The sequence below is a fragment of the Anolis sagrei genome, chromosome 5 (genome assembly GCF_037176765.1).
Source record: "Anolis sagrei isolate rAnoSag1 chromosome 5, rAnoSag1.mat, whole genome shotgun sequence".
Classification (NCBI taxonomy): Eukaryota; Metazoa; Chordata; class Lepidosauria; order Squamata; family Dactyloidae; genus Anolis; species Anolis sagrei.
In genome coordinates, this window is record NC_090025.1 from 170,253,715 (window position 1) to 170,277,024 (window position 23,310).

General features: G+C 36.9%; 1 protein-coding gene across 1 annotated transcript in view; it reads left to right on the forward strand.

Annotated features, from left to right (window-relative positions):
- The first annotated feature begins 294 nt into the window (after window positions 1-294).
- SLC41A2 (solute carrier family 41 member 2) overlaps window positions 295-23,310 on the forward strand; it is a 44,389-nt gene continuing 21,373 nt past the window's right edge. The window contains exons 1-6 of the mRNA XM_060776903.2: window positions 295-480; window positions 9,474-10,214; window positions 10,859-10,966; window positions 11,535-11,606; window positions 15,388-15,532; window positions 17,105-17,251. Of these exons, the coding sequence (XP_060632886.2) occupies window positions 9,657-10,214; window positions 10,859-10,966; window positions 11,535-11,606; window positions 15,388-15,532; window positions 17,105-17,251 (1,030 nt within the window). The 5' untranslated portion in view covers window positions 295-480; window positions 9,474-9,656. The remainder of the gene's footprint in view (window positions 481-9,473; window positions 10,215-10,858; window positions 10,967-11,534; window positions 11,607-15,387; window positions 15,533-17,104; window positions 17,252-23,310) is intronic.

Genomic DNA, 23,310 nt, shown 5'->3' on the forward strand with positions numbered 1-23,310 from the left:
TACAGCCTACTGATAAGAGGGCCCAAGTTGGCCCATGCCTGGCTACATCTGTTCTCTTAAGACTGGATGAGAGGAAGCATCATGAAGATGTGAGGGAACCCACTCCCCCTAGACAAAACAAATAAGGTGTGCCAGAGGTGGCTATTGTAGGCCAAATCCGCCCCAGGCGTCTTCTTCTTCTTCTTTCTTATGGCGGGAGTTTCCCTTCCAGAGGCCACCTCATCCTCCCCACAGAGAAGGGCCCTTTCGCCCCCGCCCCCCCGCCTCCCTACGCGCGCGCCCGCTCTCTTTCCCCGCGCCTGCGCAGTGGGGGGGAAGGCGTCGGCTCGCTCCAGGAGCTGTCAGTGCCTCTCGGGCCGCTCGCCTGGCAGGTCGCATTCCCGCGAGGCGCCTCCTGAGGAGACGGAGCGGCCGCCCAGGCAGGATGGAGAGCGGCGGGCAGAGGCAGAGGCCGGGGTCCGCCGCGCCGCCATTGAGCAGGTAGGAGGAGGCGGCAGAGAAGGCCTGGGGCGAAAGGAAGGAGAGGCGAGGGCGCGCTCGTGCATCTATCTATCTATCTTCCCAAGTAACGGGGTTCTCTCTTGAGGAGGAGAAGGGAAGGGCCTCCTCCTGGCCCCATCTCCTAGGCCCAGCCTCCTTCCTCCTCAGCCTCACTGAGCACAAGCCGGCTTCAGGGATTCCCTCCCAGCCTTCTAGGCATGGAATGCCCTTCAGCTCATCCCTCCCCGTCAGATCTGTAGTTAATCTTCAGCGTTATCGTTTATTCTTGTAGTGACATCAACCCGCAGGGCACCTGAACCATCACCACCATTATTATCACCATCATCAATGGCATTGCTTATGGAGAGACATCAACATGCATTGCACTTTACAACTAAAGTTACACAAAACAACAGGGTTCCCCATCAAAGCCACACAATATATATATATGCACACACACATACATATATACACACACACACATACATACACACACAGACATGAATGTGCTTCAACTCAAGTTACACAAAACAACAGGGTTCCCCATCAAAGCCATACAATGTTTTTATAAATATATATATATATAGCACACACGCACACATACATATATACACATACATACATACACACAGAGACATGAACGTGCTTCAACTCAACCTTCCCATCGGATTTATATCTTACTTTTACTCTACCATTATTATCATCATGAGCATTTATTTATGGAGTGACATCAACATGCATCACACTTTACAACTCAAGTTACACAAAACAACAGGGTTCCCCATCAAAGCCACACAATATATATATATGCACACACACACACACATACATACACACACACACAGACATGAATGTGCTTCAACTCAAGTTACACAAAACAACAGGGTTCCCCATCAAAGCCACACAATTTATATATATATATATATACACACACATACATACACACACAGACATGAACGTGCTTCAACTCAACCTTCCCATCGGATTTATATCTTTTACTATACCATTATTATTATTATCATGAGCTTTTATTTATGGAGTGACATCAACATGCATCACACTTTACAACTAAAGTTACACAAAACAACAGGGTTCCCCATCGAAGCCACACAATGTTTATATATATATATATATATATAGGCACACACACATACGTATATACACACACATACATACACACACACATGAATGTGCTTCAACTCAAGTTACACAAAACAACAGGGTTCCCCATCAAAGCCACACAATATATATATATGCACACACACACACATACATATATACACACACACACATACACACACAGACATGAATGTGCTTCAACTCAAGTTACACAAAACAACAGGGTTCCCCATCAAAGCCATACAATGTTTTTTATATATATATATATAGCACACACGCACACATACATATATACACATACATACATACACACAGAGACATGAACGTGCTTCAACTCTACCTTCCCATCGGATTTATATCTTACTTTTACTCTACCATTATTATCATCATGAGCATTTATTTATGGAGTGACATCAACATGCATCACACTTTACAACTCAAGTTACACAAAACAACAGGGTTCCCCATCAAAGCCACACAATATATATATATGCACACACACACACACATACATACACACACACACACACACACACACAGACATGAATGTGCTTCAACTCAAGTTACACAAAACAACAGGGTTCCCCATCAAAGCCACACAATTTTTATATATATATATACACACACACATACATACACACACAGACATGAACGTGCTTCAACTCAACCTTCCCATCGGATTTATATCTTTTACTATACCATTATTATTATTATCATGAGCTTTTATTTATGGAGTGACATCAACATGCATCACACTTTACAACTAAAGTTACACAAAACAACAGGGTTCCCCATCGAAGCCACACAATGTTTATATATATATATATATATATAGGCACACACACATACGTATATACACACACATACATACACACACACATGAATGTGCTTCAACTCAAGTTACACAAAACAACAGGGTTCCCCATCAAAGCCACACAATATATATATATGCACACACACACACATACATATATACACACACACACATACACACACAGACATGAATGTGCTTCAACTCAGGTTACACAAAACAACAGGGTTCCCCATCAAAGCCATACAATGTTTTTTATATATATATAGCACACACGCACACATACATATATACACATACATACATACACACAGAGACATGAACGTGCTTCAACTCTACCTTCCCATCGGATTTATATCTTACTTTTACTCTACCATTATTATCATCATGAGCATTTATTTATGGAGTGACATCAACATGCATCACACTTTACAACTCAAGTTACACAAAACAACAGGGTTCCCCATCAAAGCCACACAATATATATATATGCACACACACACACACATACATACACACACACACAGACATGAATGTGCTTCAACTCAAGTTACACAAAACAACAGGGTTCCCCATCAAAGCCACACAATTTTTATATATATATATATACACACACATACATACACACACAGACATGAACGTGCTTCAACTCAACCTTCCCATCGGATTTATATCTTTTACTATACCATTATTATTATTATCATGAGCTTTTATTTATGGAGTGACATCAACATGCATCGCACTTTACAACTAAAGTTACACAAAACAACAGGGTTCCCCATCGAAGCCACACAATGTTTATATATATATATATATATATATATAGGCACACACACATACGTATATACACACACATACATACACACACACATGAATGTGCTTCAACTCAAGTTACACAAAACAACAGGGTTCCCCATCAAAGCTACACAATGTTTATATATATATATATATATGCACACACACACACACACATATATACACACACATACATACACACAGAGAGACATGAATGTGCTTAAACTCAACCTTCCCATCAGATTTATATCTTACTTTTACTATACCATTATTATTATCATGGGCATTTATTTATGGAATGACATCAACCCGCAGGGCACCTGAACCATCACCACCATTATTATCATCATCATCATAAATGGCATTGTTTACGGAGCCACATCAACGTGCATGGCACTTTACAAGTAACCCAAAACAACAGAGTTCCCTGTCAAAGCCACACAATGTTTATATATATATATATATATATACACACACATACATACACACACATATATATATATACACACAGACATGCATTCGCATAAACTCAACCTTCCCGTCGGATTTATATCTCACTTTTACTATACCATTATTATCATCAAGGGCATTATTTATAGAGTGGCATTAACCTGCATGGCACTTTACAAATAAAGTAACCCAAAACAACAGGGTTCCCTGTTAAAGCCACACAATGTTTATGTATATATACACATACATATATGCACACACATATATACACACACAGACATGAATGCGCTTAAACTCAACCTTCCCATCTGATTGATATCTTTTACTATACCATTATTATCATCAATGGCATTATTTATGGAGTGACATCAACCTGCATGGCACTTTATAAATAAAGTAACCCATGATGGTATAGTTTCCTATACCATCATCACAATTATTATTATCATGAGCATTTATTTATGGAGTGCCATCAACTCGCAGGGCATCCGAACCATCATCACCATTATTATCATCATCAATGGCCTTGTTTATGGAGTGACATCACCTGCATGGCACTTTAAAAGTAAAGTAACCCAAAACAACAGGTTTCTCTGTCAAAGCCACACATTGTGTATATATATATGTGTGTGTGTGTGTATATATTTGTATATATATATGTATATATGTATATACACACACATATACATAAACATATATACATATATACACACACACACACATACATACATACAGAGACATGAATATACTTCCCATAGGATTTATATCTTACTTTTACTAAACCATTATTATAATCAATGGCATTATTTATTGAGTGATATCAATCTGCATGGCACTTTACAAATAAAGTAACCCAAAACAACTTCAGTTTCCTATACTATCATCACCATTATTATTATTATTATTATCATGAGCATTTATTTATGGAGTGCCATCAACTCGCAGGGTACCTGAACCATCACCACCATTATTATTATCATCAATGGCATTGTTTATGGAGTGACATCAACCTGCATGGCACTTTACAAGTAAAGTAACCCAGAACAACAGGGTTCTCTGTCAAAGCAACACAATGTTTATACACACATACATACATATACACACAAACATGAATGCGCATCCCATCAGATTTATATCTTACTTTTACTATACCATTATTATAATCAATTGCATTATTTATGGAGTGACATCAACCTGCATGGCTTTTGCTCGACCTCAGTGACCCAGTCTTTGCAGTTCTACAAATGAACTCAAAGTCACCTTTCCCGTTGGATATGTATTTTTCTTCAGTTTTTCATCACCACCACCTTCATCATTATCGTTTATTCATGTGGTGATGTCAACCTGTATGACACTTTGCCAAAGCCATACTATCTAATATATATCTCACAGAGAATCTGTGGATAAAGAGAGTTGACTCTGTATGTGTGCACATGCGTATACTAGTATATATACAGTACGTACTCAACCTTCCCATTAGATATTTGCCTTACTTTAGTTTTCTGTTATCATTGCCACCACCATGATTCTGCATGGCACCTTAGAAGTACAATTTAAACAGTGAGTCTCGCCAAAATCATGTGATCTAATAGCCATCTTATACAGAATCCATGGATATGCAGGGTTGACTGTAAGCATGTGTGTGTATGTTTATAGTGAATCTATAAGTACAGAAGGTTTACTATATGTGTATATATAAGGATGTGTGTGTGATATTTTAGTATATGAATTCACGCTAAAAATCTTTTAATAGGTCTCCTGTTTTATGTGAATGTGAAATACATTTATTGTGTAACTGTTATAGACAGTTATGTTTACAACATACTGAGACACTTGTTCACTGTTTTACTGTAAAATAATATAGGTATGTTGCATTTAGAAATATTTAGTCAAGGAATATTGGAGTGGGGGGTGCCTTGTGCAATACTAGTATTGCTGGTTCTTCTGCCTGCTGTTGACAGTCCAAGAATCTTTCTATTTTCTCTAAGTAAATAGTGAAATTTTGGCTTTGCTTTACTAGACTGGAGTGGGGAAAAACTGGTATAAATTACTGAAGCCTGGCAGCCCATGCTATAGCCAGGGCTGTTACTTTCCCCCCAAGAGCAGCCATGTTTGGATTTCAATTCTCATAAATTCCAGCCACTTTACCGCCTTTTCGAAATTGTGGGTGTTGATGTCCAAAACACCCGGAGGGCCAAAGTTTGCCCATGCCTGCTCAAGAGACTAATATATACTGTATATACTCAAGTATAAGTCTAATTTTTCAGCCTCTTTTTTCGGCTGAAAAAGCTACCCTCAGCTTATACTCGGGTGAGGGTCCTGGTGAGAAGGTGTGAGGCTGAAAGAAGGGCTTCTTTCAGCCCTACACCTTCCTGCCAGAACCCTCACCTCTCTGCACAGCAACCCAGCTCTCCTTCCTCTCCTTCTCTCTCACGCCGTGGACACCTTGCTCTCCTCCTCTCTTGGCACTAGTCTTTCCCACTTATCCTTATTAATATACACACATTATTTCCCCCAAAATGTATAGTTAAAATAAATTATGGTGATTATTGGAAGGATACATAAGCACATTTACATTGAAGAAGGTTAGGATAATGATTTAATCAGAGTGTGACAGTCTTATCTTAAATTACAGTTTCATGTAAATATTCAAAAACGTTTGTCCCACAGATGCCTCAATGTAATTTTATTGGTATCTATTTTTATTTTGAAATTTACCAGTAGCTTCTGCATTTCCCACCCAATAAGTTTTCCAGTTTTGTTTTTTTTTGTGGTAAAATTAGATGCCTCAGCTTATATTCGGGTCGGCTTATACTCGAATATATACGGTATATAAAGAGAGTTCTCAGCAGAAAACAAAAGCAAACAGTGTGGTTTTCTAAGCAGACAAAAAATAAAAATGTATAACCACTCCAACCATAAGTTGTTTGAACAGTTAGACGCTCCAACCATGGTTTAATCTCTCATCTATTTTGTGTATGGCTTTTTAAATTGAATCCTTGGCTTCAGAAGAAACATGAATGCAGCTGTGAAGGTGCTGTTCAGCAGATCTACAGTTTTTACCAGTAAAATTTATGATTCAAAAAGGCATCACACAGATGAGCTCATGCAGTTAACGCCTGCGTTAATAACTGTGTATGTGTGGAAGTTGGGGCTGCAGCCAATAGGCATGGTTTCAGTTGAATCATTTAGCTAACAATTCTGAGTTAACATCATGTTTAGGGTTAAGGTACAGACTAATAAACAACATATTTTGACCTGAATTGTTAGTCACATCTAGAATTGACTGGCTGAATCAAATGGAACAAAGTCCAAAATTATGCAAGCCTCATTTATTCAATGTATTTATATAACTCAGACTGTATACCATAATTTTACATAACATGAAGTATAGCAAAGGAAGCAAGATTTACTGCCCATCTGAGCAAATAATTTTCCTGAAAAATGGATTATTAATTTTACATAGTGCTTTTGTGACACTGAAAAAATGCAGAAACCACTGTGTCTCAGAAGAGATACTCTAATTTCTTTGGCAAGTACAAAAGCGCACTGTTATTTTCAAACTGAAAAAAACAAACATTTAAGATATTTAAACCATGTGTTATATTTAATGAAGACAATGTGATTACTCCTAATCCAATCTGGCAGTTAGAAAGAGCAAAGAATTAACAGGATCTACCAGTCTCATAATCTGATTGACACAGTAGGTGGGAATTAGTTTGAACCAATGTCCTTTCAAGATTTGTAAAGTGTAACTGTTTTTATGAGACTTTGAGATTCCTGGTCAAAACACACTAAATGCCCCAGGTCTCCTCTGATCTTGGAAGCTAAGCCGGGTCAGCTTTGGTTAGTATTTGGATGGGAGATTGTTAGTGAATACTAGGTGTTGGAGGCTATATTTCATAGGAAGGAACTGGCAAAAACACCTCTGAATATAACTTGCCCAAAAAAGGCCTATGAAATTCATGGGGTTGGCATAAATTGGCAGGCAATTTGAAGCCACATGCAAACATACACAGGACTCCCTGTTCAGATGCTTTTCGTATCATCGATTCCTGACAATGAAATTGAAAGCTTTAAAGTCCTTTGGAAGTATGTAGCTGCAATTATTTAATAGGCTAACAATATGGGTTGTGTGTGTGTGTGTCTTTTTTAAAAAAATAAACCAAAAAATGTAACGTGACATTTGCAGAACATTTCAGAGAACAGGTTTTTAAAGTGGTTTTGCAAGTTCTCATCAATCTATTGATCAATCAGAACATAAAGACATGTAGATTCTGAGGATGTAACACTTCAGTAGTGTGAAGAGATATTATTAATATTTAGATTATAGGTATAAATTCTTACACAAAGGTGTACTGTATATACTTGTTTATGAGTCAACCTCGTGTAAAAGTTGGAAACAGGCTTTGAGCAAATCTATATGTTTATCCTATGTTACTGTCTGGTATCTGGGGAATTATATAATGCTTTGTACACTTATGGGATCTCATAACCCATTCTGAAAGTGGTAGTTTGTCAGTCAACAGGTTGGTTGTCCATTCCATTGATCTGGACTTTCTCTTGAACTCATCGTTGTTACTGACTGGAGATGACTTATCATGAAGGACCCAAGGGTGGTTCACTCTCTGGTCTCCTGCCATCATTGAAAAAGGCATTTGATATTTAACAGGTTATGGAGAGATATCTTCTAGTGGGACATATGCTCAGCTCTTTTATCCTTATTGTTATTAATTTTAAAATTATTTTACAAATTATTGATGTTTATTTATTTATTTATTTATTTACCCTATTTATACCCCGCCTTTCTCTACCCCGACTCAAGGCAGCTTACGTATGGCAATTATTCAATGCCTTGCAACACATACAGATGTTTAAAACTTAAAATCAGTTGAGTTAAAATTAATACAAGTTAAGCATTTTAAAAAGTTTTATTATAAGGGAGAATTTAATAAGTTTAAAAAGCTTTTTGACATTGGGTCCTATGGTGAAAAAAGTTGGCTAAAAATGAAATAAAATACAGTAAATCTGTTCCCTCTGCTGAACCAGTGCACTCCACCTGCAGCTAGCAAAGTTGTGACCATTATGTTTGTGTAGGAAACTTCTTTTCATCCTTGAAATTCACTTCGCTTTGTTATTAGGTCACATATGAAGAACATTGTCACATCCCCCCAGACACACATGCACACACACTTTAAATCACTTGTGACCACTTTCCTACATAGTCAATATGCAGAAAGTATTTAAAACAAGTAACTATGACATCAATACCATGATAATATTTCAGCCATTGCATGCCCTCCTCCATACACAAAATATTAACATGCTGCCAGAAAGTATTCAGAATTTCTCTTCCGAATTCTAGAATGCAGTGAGTTACACAGGAAACATTTATACTTAAGAGGAAGAACCAGAAGGCTTTCTTACATTGCAAATACAAGCATAGATAGTTTCAGAACAAATACTTTGTCAGAGGAAAATTTGATGGAAATTCCTTAGACATTGGAGTTCAGTGTATTTTTAAATTTCTGGGCTGTCTGTTTCCCAACTGGGTTTTTTTTAATTCTACTGTTATTGTGATTGATGACAGAATTAATCATACCTTATATTGCAGGGAGAGGGAGAATCAGGAACAGCCTCTGCATTAATTAGAATGTGTGTCTATATACAAAACTTGCTTTGCTGTCTATACTGTGCAAGGGATATAAAGCCAGTGTAAAGATACAATTTTGCATTGTTGTATATCAATTAAAAAAAACTTTAAAAAGCAAAAACATTTAGAAGCAGAAGTAAACATTTTTATACTTCTTTCTTTCAGACCCAGATTTTGTTGTTGGATTATTCAAGACCAAAGGCTAGGGAAAAGAAAACTTTCTACATAACAGTTTAGAAAAGTGACCAGTTGCATCAGCTTGAAGAATTTCTCCCGAAACGGTTTGTAACAGCAAAGTAACTTCCTTTGGACCTTCAGTGATCACTAGAACAATATTTCTGAAACAGCATGACTAATTGTAAAGGAAGATCTGTCAGCAAGAAAATAAATGAGAAAGCCTATCATGGAGAAGGATTTGTAAATTGGACAATAAATCTAAGTACAATTCAGTCTGACAAGTTCTTGAACCTGCTGATGAGCATGGTTCCAATTGTTTACCACAAAAACCAGGAAGAGAGACATAAAAAAGTGAATGGTGTCTGGCAAGATGGATTACAGCCAACGGGACACAGTTTCAGCGTTAGGACTGATCAACACATGGATTATCATCACTTTTCAGAATCAAATTTTCATCATGGTAGTAATGGACATAATTCATCAAGCTGTAGTCCAAAGTATGATAACTTTGCAAGCTATAATTATTCAGATGGAATTGACTTATCAGAAACAGATGCTATGCTGCAGGACAACAGTGCATCTAGTGATGTTGATGAAGATACCATTGTGGAAGGGAACAGAAAACAGCCAAAAGAATCTATTAGCATTATGGCATTGCAGATACTAGTTCCATTTCTGCTCGCAGGATTTGGAACAGTATCAGCTGGGATGGTTCTGGATATAGTTCAGGTTGGTGTTTACCTACTATAATATTTCCTATACACATTCTGGTTCTTTCAGTCTTCTGCTTTAAGTCTGAATGCGTGCTTCTGTTTTATTTTTACATTTCTTTAGGAGTGTGCATAAAGCTATTTACCTTGCATACTTCCGTTCAAAAAGACACATTATTTTATTTGAGGAGCCTTTTTTATCCCATTTCTTCTTTTCCATTTTTACATATAACTTTAGCTGCATGAAAGACTTCATTGATCCCAGATTTCCATTTTTTGAAGCTGCTTGATTCTCTTTAGTTCTTAAATGCTGAGCTCAAATGTAACCTGCCCTTTGTAATGATGGATCAGGTAATCCATGAATAGCAAGAAAAGCCAAGGTAGTTCTGTATTATCAGTATTACTTGTGTTATCAAGCAACAGTAATTCAATTATTGGGTGACATTAACAGTTTGGGGGCTTTGGCTGTACTCATTAAGTGAAACTAGCAAAAGAAACATGTTTTATTATTCAGTGATAATCTGTTATGACTGTCATACAGTGTTGTATGACTGTCATACAGTGTTCTGCTGTACTGAGATACCTTATATTCTTGAATCTTCTATATATTTAAAATATTTTGTTTCATTTTAAAATATTTTATGTGTTTCTTTTTAAAAATAGCATTGGGAAGTGTTCAAAAATATAACTGAAGTTTTCATCTTGGTTCCCGCACTACTTGGTTTGAAAGGTAATCTGGAAATGACTTTGGCTTCCCGACTGTCAACAGCTGTAAGTATTAGCAACATTTTGAGGCTGGGGCATTTGATAGTATTCATTACCTACTACACTTACTGAGTTTGAAGGAAATTATTCCACCTGTCTTTTAGGATAATTATTTGTAGTAGCTGGAAACTGGCTTGAGTGCTAGACTACAACTCTGGAAAATGGGCTTCCAATCCATGCTAAACCATGGAAACCCACAGAGTGACCTTGGGCAAGTCACACTCTCTCAGCCTCAGAGGAAGGCAAAGACAAAACCTCTCTGAACTAATCATATCATAGGTTCAACTTGGCCAACAATCAGGGGTTCTGGGAGCTGAAGTTTAAAACATCTGGAGGCTCAAAGTTAGGGAACCACTTCTGTATAATGACTCACAGATCGCATGTAATTCTTTTTCACATCTTAGGCCATTGTGGAAATTGGCCACATGCTTCCATTTTCCCAGGACAGATGCCATATAAATGTACAAATATAAATGTACAAATTTGATGACTTAAGCATAACACATTCACTGTCTGGGATCATTTATCAGCTCTCCTTACTAGTACCAAAACAAATGCATTATTTGTTTTTTAGGTAAATATTGGGAAAATGGATTCACCAATTGAGAAGTGGAATCTAATAATTGGCAATTTGGCCTTAAAACAGGTAAGGATTCAAAGAACACCAAAAACGCCACTGTAAATCAATACATTCTTAATACAGGAACATATGCACAAAACCTTTGTATTTGAAAACATATTATATAATGAAATTATTTTATAGTTTTTTTAAGTTTATGTAAAGGGGAATTGGAAATATAGTTAGGGTTGACAACGTCTCTGTGGAATTATGAAATATGCTGCAGAACAGTCTTGAAGATTTATCTTTTAGGGAATATTTTTCAGGTTCTTCTATTCTTAAAATGCAGACTTGGGACTGTTACAAAATGTTTTTATCTTCTTAGTCTCTAGCTGCTTGTTTTTATGGTTATTTGTTGTTAATGTTTTAAGAAGGCAGAAATTCTAAGCAAGTAAACTCCATTTTAAGTAAGTAAAATGTATTGAAAAAGAATCTTATTGCGTGAGTTTTAATCTCCTTGGAAAATACGCAATTTGGACTGTTCTCTTCCCTAACACACCTTTTGGAATCTGTACATCGTTGCAGTCTATGCTTACATTAAAACCTTATCACAATTATCAATAAACTCTTATTTGCCACTGCACACCCAATACTGCCCCCTTTCCTAGTTTGGAATACGCATACACAGATTTCCCCGCCCCAAGATATAAATTTAAAAGGCTCCTCTCTTTTTTGTATTTTGGCCTATGTTGGAGAGAGTTTCTTACAGGGACAGATAACACTTCTCAGTCTAAAACAGTAGATGGCTGATGAAAATTAGCAGCTAATACTTTATCTGTTCTATCCTCATGTAGCAACTAGTAGTCCTAAATACAATACACAGCAGGGAAAGAGGCAGAGGGTTAATGAAATAAATTACTTTTCAAAACTGAAGGCTCTTTGTGTTTTACATTTCCAGGTGTGTATGGAAAAAGAGAGAATGAGGGCATTAGCCCAGCATGGCAGCCTCATGGTGCCTTGACAGAAGGCACCATGAGGCTTGGAAAATAAGGCGAGGGAAATAAGGCGAGATGATTGAGGGTAGTAAGCAAAGTTTTGGGTTCTCTGACTAACCCCAATGACGTGAAGGAGTGGTCATTTGGCATTGTGTTTTTACAGTTTAAAACCTTTCCCGTTTAAAGGATATCAAATTGAAGTGCCAACCCCTTCACGATCCACACTCAGCTATGCCCACTGACTAGCCATCCAAATTGGCTTAAGAGTGCAATTGAACTTTTGTACAGGAAATCATAGCACAACAGAAGTGGGAAAGGAGATAATTAATGGGAAATTTCAGTGTTAGTAAAAAGAATACTTTTCAAACGATCTGTCAAGGGAGAGGTGAAGAACAGCAAAGACATCATGCAGTAGATAACCACTAGAGGCACTATTACACTATTCCAGTTTATTTGCCTTGTACAATAAAGCGCTAAATCTTATCAAAGTCTTATCTAGGTTATATCAAAATGTTCCTTTTCCGGGAGCATTAAATTTGTTCCTGGAAAAGGATTGTGCTACAATTAATTTTGTCATCTGATGAGGAATCCATGGGAAAAAAGCAGAGTAAAACAATAAATCACTGATAAATGAATATCTTCCTCCTTCCTTATACATTTCACCTACTTTCCTTACCTGTTCACACCCTTATTTTAATCCAGGGTTTGCTTTTTTTTTTTTCATATTATAGCAATTTTGCACCTGTTCTTATAGCTCTTACCAGGTTAGTATTGTGGTGAAGGTCTTTAGATGTCACCAAACACTGGAAAGTTTGCAAAACCAATAGAAGATAAGTTCATTTAAGTTTTGCTTCTGCAAGGGGGACTAATATAACTTAATTCATATTTTCCTTAGCTGGAACGTATAGATGAAATGGAGAAGTACTGTGGTATTTTTCCATTTCTGCATTTGTGTGGAAAATGAGTTTCACTTACTTTTCCATTTTGAATGAAGCAATCCTAAGAAGGTAAGTAGGTTGTGATTAGAAGTCCATTTCTGAAGAGCCACCTGAATACTTAGCTTTACATGGAAGATGTCAATAACCAAAAGGTAGTTTGAGGAGCCAACAGGAAAATAAGTATACCACAGTCATAAGGGAAGGTTTTTACAATTTCTTTTAGTCCCAACATCATCACAGACATATTATGAGGACAAGGGAGAGAAATTCCTCAGTGTTTGCTTCCAAATTGTGGAACTCTCTTCGGCAGGAAATATGGTTGTTGTTATTATTGTCCCCCTCCCTGGTCTTCCTGTTGGATATTTTATTCAGGCAGGGTTTAAAATTTTAATTATGGAGCAGTAACGTGTGTCAATGTATTTTTTTTAATTTGCTGTATTTTTAATCTTTTACAAGTAATTTTCTTTAAATTTATATTTAACTGTTTTGAACTTTAAACATGTTAAATATTTTTAAACTTTAGTAAACTAATATTTTAATTTGCTATACATACTTGTGTATAAGTTAGAAAAATTTTGACAAAAAATTGATACAAAAAACTTTGGTTATACATGAGTCATTGCAGTACCCCGTTTGTCATTGTGCCACTTCTTGGTTTTTGCAATGCCCGTTTGAAAAATATGGCAGTAGCAGTAGCACTTTGGTGCTTCCCCACCCTGGTTGTGTGAGCAGGGGAGGAGAGAGCTTACTCATGAGTAAGCAAGTAGAAGCCCAGCTTTCCCACTCTCCATGCCAAAGCTCATTCATTGCTGCTATTAAAGCCACTACCCTGTGCTCACAATCCTGTTTTAGCTCTTTTCTGGTGGTGGTGATAGTGCACTCCTTTCTTCCAGCTCCTGGGATACCAGTGATGCTGTAGGGCTGATCTGGAGCCAAAACCAGACTTCAAGCCTGCCATGGATATCCTATTGTCCAACAGCCTGTTATGTCCAGCAGCCTGTTATCCAGTAGTCCAGCAGCTGAGCATGCAAATGTTGCCAGAACTGGAGAAGGAGCTGGAACAGGAACATTAGTGATGGTCTTTACTAGCCAAAGGCAGGGAGTGACAAAATATAGGAATTATTTTCCACTTGATTGCTCATGAGTAAACTAACTCTACCCCTCTCTGAGTGGCCCAGAAGGGAAGAATCACTGAGTCACAGCGTTGGAAAGGATCACATGGGCCATCAAGTCCAAACCCCTTCCATTCAGGAAAAACACAATCAAAGTACCCCTGACAGATGGCCAATCAAGTCATTAATGGGGAAGCTAAGTCTGTCCTGAGAGAAAAACAGCAGCAAAGATGTGAATAAAGCAACAGATATAATAAATATCTAGCATCATACCAGACCTTTCTGAATTCTTGTGAGGTGGTGCCCAAGACTGGCTTATACATAATGTGCTGCTGCACTTTTCTCCCTCAATGGATTGGCCTCCTTGATTTATTCATGGTCACATCGAATTCCATAATTTGGCACCAAAAACTGCCCTTGGTTTATAAGTGAAGTTCATTTATAGACAAATATTTACAGTGATTTTTTAAAAGTTATCGTAAGCTGCCCTAAATCCTGTCTCGGGATAAAGGCGGAATATAAATTTAATAAATAGGAACCATTTGATTTCAACTTGAAAGTATTCTATTTTATGTGCTGTAATAGTAAAAATAACAATGAAGCAATTAGCTATGAACATTTCAACACACAGAGCTCACTGAAAAAACTGGAGCTTAGATTAAACAAATTCCTTGCCTGTGAATGTGAAGGAAAGGGCACTGAGTGTTCTACCATAACCTTGATAATTTCTTCTATTTCCCACCCACTAATATACATTTGGTACATCAGAGTATTTGTACAGAAGCATATCTTTTTGATGTTTAATTTTTATTTATATTTATAGGTACAAGCAACAGTCGTTGGGTTTTTGGCAGCTGTGGCAGCGGTTATATTAGGCTGGATTCCTGAGGGCAAATACCACCTTGATCACTCAGTCCTTTTGTGTTCTAGCAGTGTAGCAACAGCCTTCATAGCATCCCTTTTGCAGGGTAAAAATTACATTATCAATCTTTCTCAAATGCAAAGTCCATTAATATTTTGAAACAAATATTTTGAAACTTAAATACAGCATGGTTTCAAGATCCACATTCAAGTTTTATACTATACATGTTCTGGGTGGCAGAGGTATATACAAGAATATGAAGGTATTTTCCAACTAGATTTTGATATTACATGAAATAAAAAATCCCTTTTCAAAACAGTTATAATGGCGTAAGCTTCTGTCTTGCTATTTGTAAGTGTTTCATGTTCTGCATACTGTATCAGACTTTACATTAAAATATTTTCCTGAAATGGCATGAAAAATAACAGATCTTAGAAGACTTAGAAGGAATGTGCCATTCATTTTGATTTAAATAATTAGTAATTAGTTGATTGCATGAAAGAGACATAAAGATTGTTATTTTTTAAATGTTTGAAAAATCACATGACTCATAAGCTTTTAATATGATTTCACGTATAAATAAAAATTCAAATAATATCAGCGTAATACTAAAATAACCCAGGTAGCTTTGCACAAATGGAATTCTGAATTACATGATATAGAACACAATCGAAATCAAATTGTACACTGGTAGCACTTTTTTCTTGCAACAACCTTCCTCCTAATCCAAAACCATGTTCCAGGGGTTTTACAGCTTCCCAGAGCTCATTTTTAGGGGCTATGCACAGAAGGCTGCAGTAAAGCTAAAGGCATGCCCATACCCTTCCCTCCTCCACTCCTTGCCCCTCCGCTCCCCTCATGGCTTGGTTCCTCTGGAATCAACTTTCCTGCCAGATTAAATCTGTTTAAAATGTTTTAAGTTGGGTTGCTGTGAGTTTTTCAGGCTGTATGACCATGTTCTGGTAGCATTCTCTCCTGACGTTTCACCTGCATCTATGGCAGGCATCCTCAGAGGTTTGTTCAGAGGTCTGTTGGAAATGAGGCAAGTGGGATGTTTATATTTTTATGGATATATATACATCCCACTCTCTTCATTTCCAACAGAACTCTGAACAAACCTCTGAGGATGGCTGCTTAGGTGCAGGTGAAACATCAGGAGAATGCCACTGGCACATGACCATACAGCCTGAAAAACTCACAGCAACCCAGTGATTCCGGCATGAAAGCCTTTGACAATACATGTTTTAAATTATTTTTGGATCTGTTCAAAATTATCTTGCTGCTACCACAATCCACAACTTGCTGATCATAGACTTAACATCTTGACATTTGTATAAGCCATGGATTAAGTTTAATTCAACAATAATAAATGGAAGTATAGTTAAACTGGATCTATATAAAATAATATTTGTGTAATAAGTAATTCAAACTGCTAAGAGGGTTTTCTGGGTTTTATTGCATTTAGTTTAAACTTCTTTTAAACTGAAGTTATCTTGAGGGATTGCTTTGCATTAACTGCTTTAATCAGCACAGTTGCTTTTAATGAGGAAGATGCAAATTAACTGAAAGCAAAGCCCTGAGTGGATGGGCAAGGGGGAGACTATGTGAGTTTTTCTAAAGCTTCTTTGTTTGGAACTGCAGCATGAAATTGACATTTCCTTTCTGATCATGACTATAGGAATAATAATGGTTGGAGTTATTGTTGGGTCTAAGAAGACAGGCATAAATCCTGACAATGTTGCAACACCTATTGCAGCAAGTTTTGGAGACCTTATCACTCTTGCCATACTTGCTTGGATAAGTCAGGGTCTTTATGATTGCCTTGGTGAGTATTCTTTCTTTCACAGGTTTTGTGGTGAATTATTTGTTGAGTTTGCAATCAGATTTGTCTCAAATTCATAGAAAAATACAAAGCAACATGGAATATTTATTTTTCTAAGAAAAACAATTCAGTAAAGAAATGTATTGGTACCTGAACCTAACATTCCTAACTTGCTTTGAAAGCTAAACTCTCAGGAACTGTGTTATGATGGTCTAAACATTCTCTGTATGTTGGCCATATTTCTTATTTGCAACATCTGGTTCCTTGGGAATAATTTGTCTTTGCAAAGAGTTGTTTGGTTTCCAGTATTCTCCCGTGTGATTAAGATTACTTGTTGAATGACAAGTTTCCTTTTTGATCAGCAAATGTCAGAATCTTTAAAGATTGTGAGTTGATGGCAACTAGTGTTTTGTGACTATTCATTTAAATGATGTGCTTGCTTTTCTTTTTATGATTTTGTTTTTAATTCCAGTATCTGTTCATTTGGTTTCTATAATGAGTTTTATTCAATATGTCCTGGACCACCATATATCAAATTATATTTTGGCATATAGCCTATTACAAAGGCTGGTCTCTATGCCATATTTACATTCTGTTTTCTTTAAAGGGTTTCTTAAAATGTTATATTGATACACATTTATTCAGAGTATAAGCTGTAATATAATTTATTTATTTGACCAGTCATATGATCATTTCAAAATACAATATGAGTAAAAGACAAGGCAAAAAGGTGAGGACAGTAGCTGACCTTCTATTTACAGAGTCTTATTTTCCTGGTTCTTTTTTCAGGAAATGTGCTCTTTTCTTAAGGGATTTCAGAATAAAAAGGCTTACTCAGATTATGGTGGATCTTTCCTGTTCTTGCAAGAGGAATGTCAGAAGATCATTTCTGTTGTGGGACCTGCAGTTGGATAATATCGGATGTAAATAATATTGTCAGAGTATGACAATATGGGATTGCTCATTGTTTAATCTGGTGTAGTTGTTTGTGCTAAGACATTACTGCAAATCAGCAAAGGGCAAAATAGCAGGAAAACAATTCTACACACCAGGTTTTACATTATTTTTAATGGCTGCATCTATTATTTTCTCTAATGCATAGGTATTCTCATGAGGAACAGGAATAAGAAAGCAATCATACAGAAGAATTTGACACCTGTTAGTAGCTAGATAAGAAACCTGTTCTAGCTACCTTGTTCCTCCTTCAGTCCCTTCCTTGCCTCTCCCCTATTGTATACTTTCACCCATTTTCCCTGCAGTTTAACCCAGTGTTCAGTACAGAGGACATTTTGGAGTTAGATATGAAAATTATACATTAAAATAGGCACAATTTGTTAAATATAAGTTGGCCTTATTTTACAGAAACCTACCCTTCTACCTCTAAAAGTCCTGTCCTAATGTGTTGAGATATAGGAAAAAAAGTAAGGTAGATGTGGTAGATTAAGAAAAGCAGCTACTGCAAAGCAAATAAGTTGTAAAAATGTATAAATGAATGCTCAAAGTGCAAAGTATTTGTTAAGCTGCATTGTTTCCCTATAGGATACTAGGTCCAATATTGTACTTTTTTATGCCAGTTAAGACTTTATTTAAACTTGAGTTATAAAACAAACGCCTTCAAATTAATGAACAGGTTTAGAAGCCTTACAAGCAAGCAGGTAACAACTAGGCAAATAGTTGGGAAGCTCGGAGGCACTTCCATGTGCATAGAAGCCTAAATTGCTTTAGAATGACACTGTGGACAGAAGCTCAATATATATCCCACCCCATGAGAGCATTCTCAGGGCAACTAATAATAGTAAGCAATCAAATTTAAAATTTGTAAAAAAATATATGATAAAATTATAAGGAGACCTAAAAATTCAGGTGGATTCCTATCAGCTCTCGGGGAGTTTTCTGTTGTCTTGGCAGGTGAACCCATTAAAGCCCTGACTGATCGCTGTAAAGCAGTGGCCCCCAACTTTTGGTCCTCCATGTGTTTTGGACTTCAGCTCCCACAATTCCTAATAGTTGGTAAGATTATTGGGATTTCTGGAAGTTGGAAGTCAAAAACAACTGGAGGACCAAAGGTTGGGAACCACTGTTTAAAAGTGTGGTGGACAAAATTGCCCCTAATTATCTCCTCCCATGGACATCAAAGACAGAAAACTCAGAGCAAATCTGACTGATCACAGGTTATGGTCCATTGGAACGCCTATGCTGGTGACAGAAAATAAATAATTCTTTCCTGCTTGCATTTGTACTGTGTTAGCCCAGTAGAGTTTCCTTGAGTGGTCAGGACCTTCTACACATTGTAGATCACTCAAAAGCCCACTGTGAAGAATTTGCTCATTCCTTTACGGTTTAAATAGTTCTGCTCCTTTTTGGATGCTGTGGTTCATTCATATAGGTTCAGTGGATGTAATCTTGATTCTGGCTTGACTTATCTTATTGGATACATTTTGGTTTCTGTATCCTGTAGAGTTTTGTGCTATTTAGAAAAGGTGAAACCTGACTTGAAATAGCCCTCCTGAATAACTACCAACTAGTCTTCAACATACCTTTTTGGCCATTGTTCTGGATCATAAGGTAACCTCCTGGAGTTCCTGCACAAAATGGATTATTTAGATCCATTCCAGTCTGGCTTCAAGCCTGACTGCCTTTGGAAACTGCTCATAAACTTCAGCATGGCCAGTTACAGGAAACACATGCCTCCCTTGTTGAAACAGCCTCACCATTTCCAGGCAGAATTTAAAGCCCTGTTTCTGGTCTTTAAAGCCTTATATGGCATGGGTCCAGATTATATCAAGACATCTCCCTATTTAATCCTGCCCACATTTCAAGATCTTTGGGGAAGGCTTTCTCTTGCTGCCATTACCATCTATGTTTGGTGAGGCCACATCAGAGAGCCTTCACAGCAGAATTCCCTTCTATGAGAGGGTGGTTGGTGCACCTGTTTCCTTTTTGGCACCAGGCAAACACCTTTTGATTCAATCAGGTCTTTGACCCGTAATTCATACGCGCACACACAAATAGGGCATTCCATAACTTAAGAACCACCACTGAAAAACCCTCCCACATAGCCACATTATTTAGTGAAACCACTCTGATGGAACCCCAGATATGATGCTTTTCTAGACGTCTCCCGCTGTGGTGTGAAGTCCAGCAAAATCAGTCCAGCTACTATTCTAGTTCAGAAAGTATAGAAACAGAGTCTTCAATCAAGTTAGCTGACCACATTCATGTATTTTTATGGCTAGCATTTGGAAAACAAAGAGTAAGAATGTAAATGTTCCTGCATGAAAAGTGATCTTAAAAAAAGTTATTCTGTGTTCACGTTAAACATTATTTTCAGTAATAAAGTACACACTTTGGACACTAGAGGGCTCTGCTGGGCTGTCATTTGAGTAACTTTGGAAACAAGTACTGTATATTCAAAGACTGCCAAATTTTTAGTATTATGGAATGAACAAGTCAAATGAGTTTGAGGAATGAATATGAACACATGAATGACAGAAATTGGAACAGGAAAATCTGAAGTGTATACCACTCAAGTAAATTTCATTGGTTTTATTTGGAAATAATACTCTGATTAGTCCATCTGAAAAATAATATCTTCAATTAACACATAAACCTCTGAATTATGTTAGCAAATTATATTGACTGTCTATATCAAAATGTAGTTTATTTATATTGTTATATTTTGATTCAGGCTCACTGACTATAAACACTTCACAATTCTTGTCTTCCTTTCTACCCAATCTGAGATATTTTATCAAGATCTTATCAGCCTATGAGTTTTGTACATCTATTAACTGGCTGTATGGAATTATTTGGAATTACAGTTATTTTAAAATTAGATTTTAAGGAATACAACAACAACAAACTTTATTTATATCCCGCCCAATCTCCCCATGGGGGCTCAGGGCAACATAAAAAGACCAACATTCAATGCTGCACAAAGAAGCTGGAATAGAAGCTGTCCTGTGCTATGTGATAAAAATATAAGGGTACTTTTGTGTGATTTCAAGGATCGGTGTGTGAAAATGTCCAGGCTTCTGACAGGTTGGCTGAAGGAAATGTATAACTCACTTGTTGAAACAGCCTCACTGGCTACTGTTCTGTTTTCAGGCAGAGTTCAAAATACTGAATATGACCCTTAAAACTATATATGGCTTGGACTCAGAGTGCTCATTCTTTACTTCCTGCAGTCTATAATATTCTTTGAATGTAATGTGCACTTACATGTATTGCTAATTTAGTATGCAAACATATGCCTTAGTTTACTGATATGGTATGTAGGGAGAGAGGAGGAGAAGGAGGAAGGGGGAGATTTGGGAAAAAAGGAACAAAAGCGAAGTGTATGTCTTTATTGCAAGCAATACAAACAGTAAACTTTATCTCATGCAGACATGCCAACCCTCCGCTACAAGTTGTATTTTTTTCTCCTTCTAAAGAATTAGCAGAAAATTTGAATGTTGAGATGGGTGATCAGAAAAATAGTATTAAGGTTTTTCTGTGCATAGATTAGCATTGGGCTCCTATACTTGTGGGGCCCCTGGGCAACTGCCCAGCGTGCCCATGCGTTAAGACAGCATTGCTTCCTTTCCTTCCACAATCCTGTTGAGATTGCAAAACTACTTTGCTTCAATGCTCACCCTTTTCACCTTATGCTGGAAATAGAAGACATTGCCATAGGCATCCCTGCAGGCTTTTCTGTCAATGCATTCATTCAGATTCCCTATGGGCCAGCATGTGTTTTTCTCCCCTGTATCGTATCCCATTGCTACTACTTTATTCTACAAAGAAAACTTGTTTAATTATGAACAGACCCATTTGAGTACCATAATGCACTAGGGCATTGTTACAGCATATTAATTAAACAGTTACATAAATAGACCTCATTGTGGATCAAAGGACACATGTTGATCAAGAGAAGTAAACTGAACCATCACAATTTGTGAGTTCTCTTTATTCCATAGTTATATAAAAAGGAAAAATGGAAAGTGGAAAGATTCACAGCAAAGTACATATTTCTCTTAAGACTTCTAAAAATAGAGAAACAATTCTGTAATATTTTCTTTTCACTGAAACAATTAGTTTAGCTGTCTTAGCGAACAGATGACAATGGATTCATGCAAAGTAATCAGATAATCCATAAAATAATCCATTTATCTTCTTTATACTGAAACGTTTTCAGAATTATCCTTGCTATTACTAGAACTAATCCCGTTTTAGCATTGCTGGAACTAACAGAGATGCAAGAACAATGGTGTCAATAAAATAGTCAAATATGGAATGAGAAGTCTAGGAGACAATATCATTTCAATTTTTTATTGTATGTCTCCTAGAGATGTTCAGATAAAAAACAGAATATACATATTTTGATAAAATCCATCTTTCATTTCTTGAATTTTAAAAAATTATAGATAATTTCAAAAACACTATAGTCACAGGTCAGTTGATAGAATTCTGCAAGGCAATAATAAATACAATGATATTTATTTACTAATGTGTTATGTTGAAGTAATGCTGTCTTCATCTATTAGAAAGGAACAATAATTCTCATTAAACTCATTAAGCAGCAGGAATGCAATCATTGAATAAAATAATATTGTTGAGATGAAAATATTCTTAACTTTATTTTTTGGATATTACATCTTGGAACTGATGAAAGACAGTGAGAATTGTTTCAAAGAAATTAGTTTAGAATGAAAAGTTGATCAAGCAAAATGTGGAGTAAAACCAAGAAATTTTGAAAATCAATTGGTAAATTGTCGAAGGCTTTCATGGCCGGAATCACTCAGTTCTTGTGGGTTTTTTCGGGCTATATGGCCATGTTCTAGAGGCATTTCTCCTGACGTTTCACCTGCATCTATGGCAGGCTTCCTCAGAGGTCTGCTGGAGCTGGGAAAAAAGGGGTTTATATATCCGTGGACTGACCAGGGTGAGACAAAAGGCTTTTGTAAGTTGGGCTAGGTGTGAATCTTTTCAACTGACCACCTTGATTAGCATACAATGGGCTGACTGTGCCTGGAGCAAACTCTTAATGAAAGGTGCTTAGAAGTCCCTGCCTGTTTTTCTCT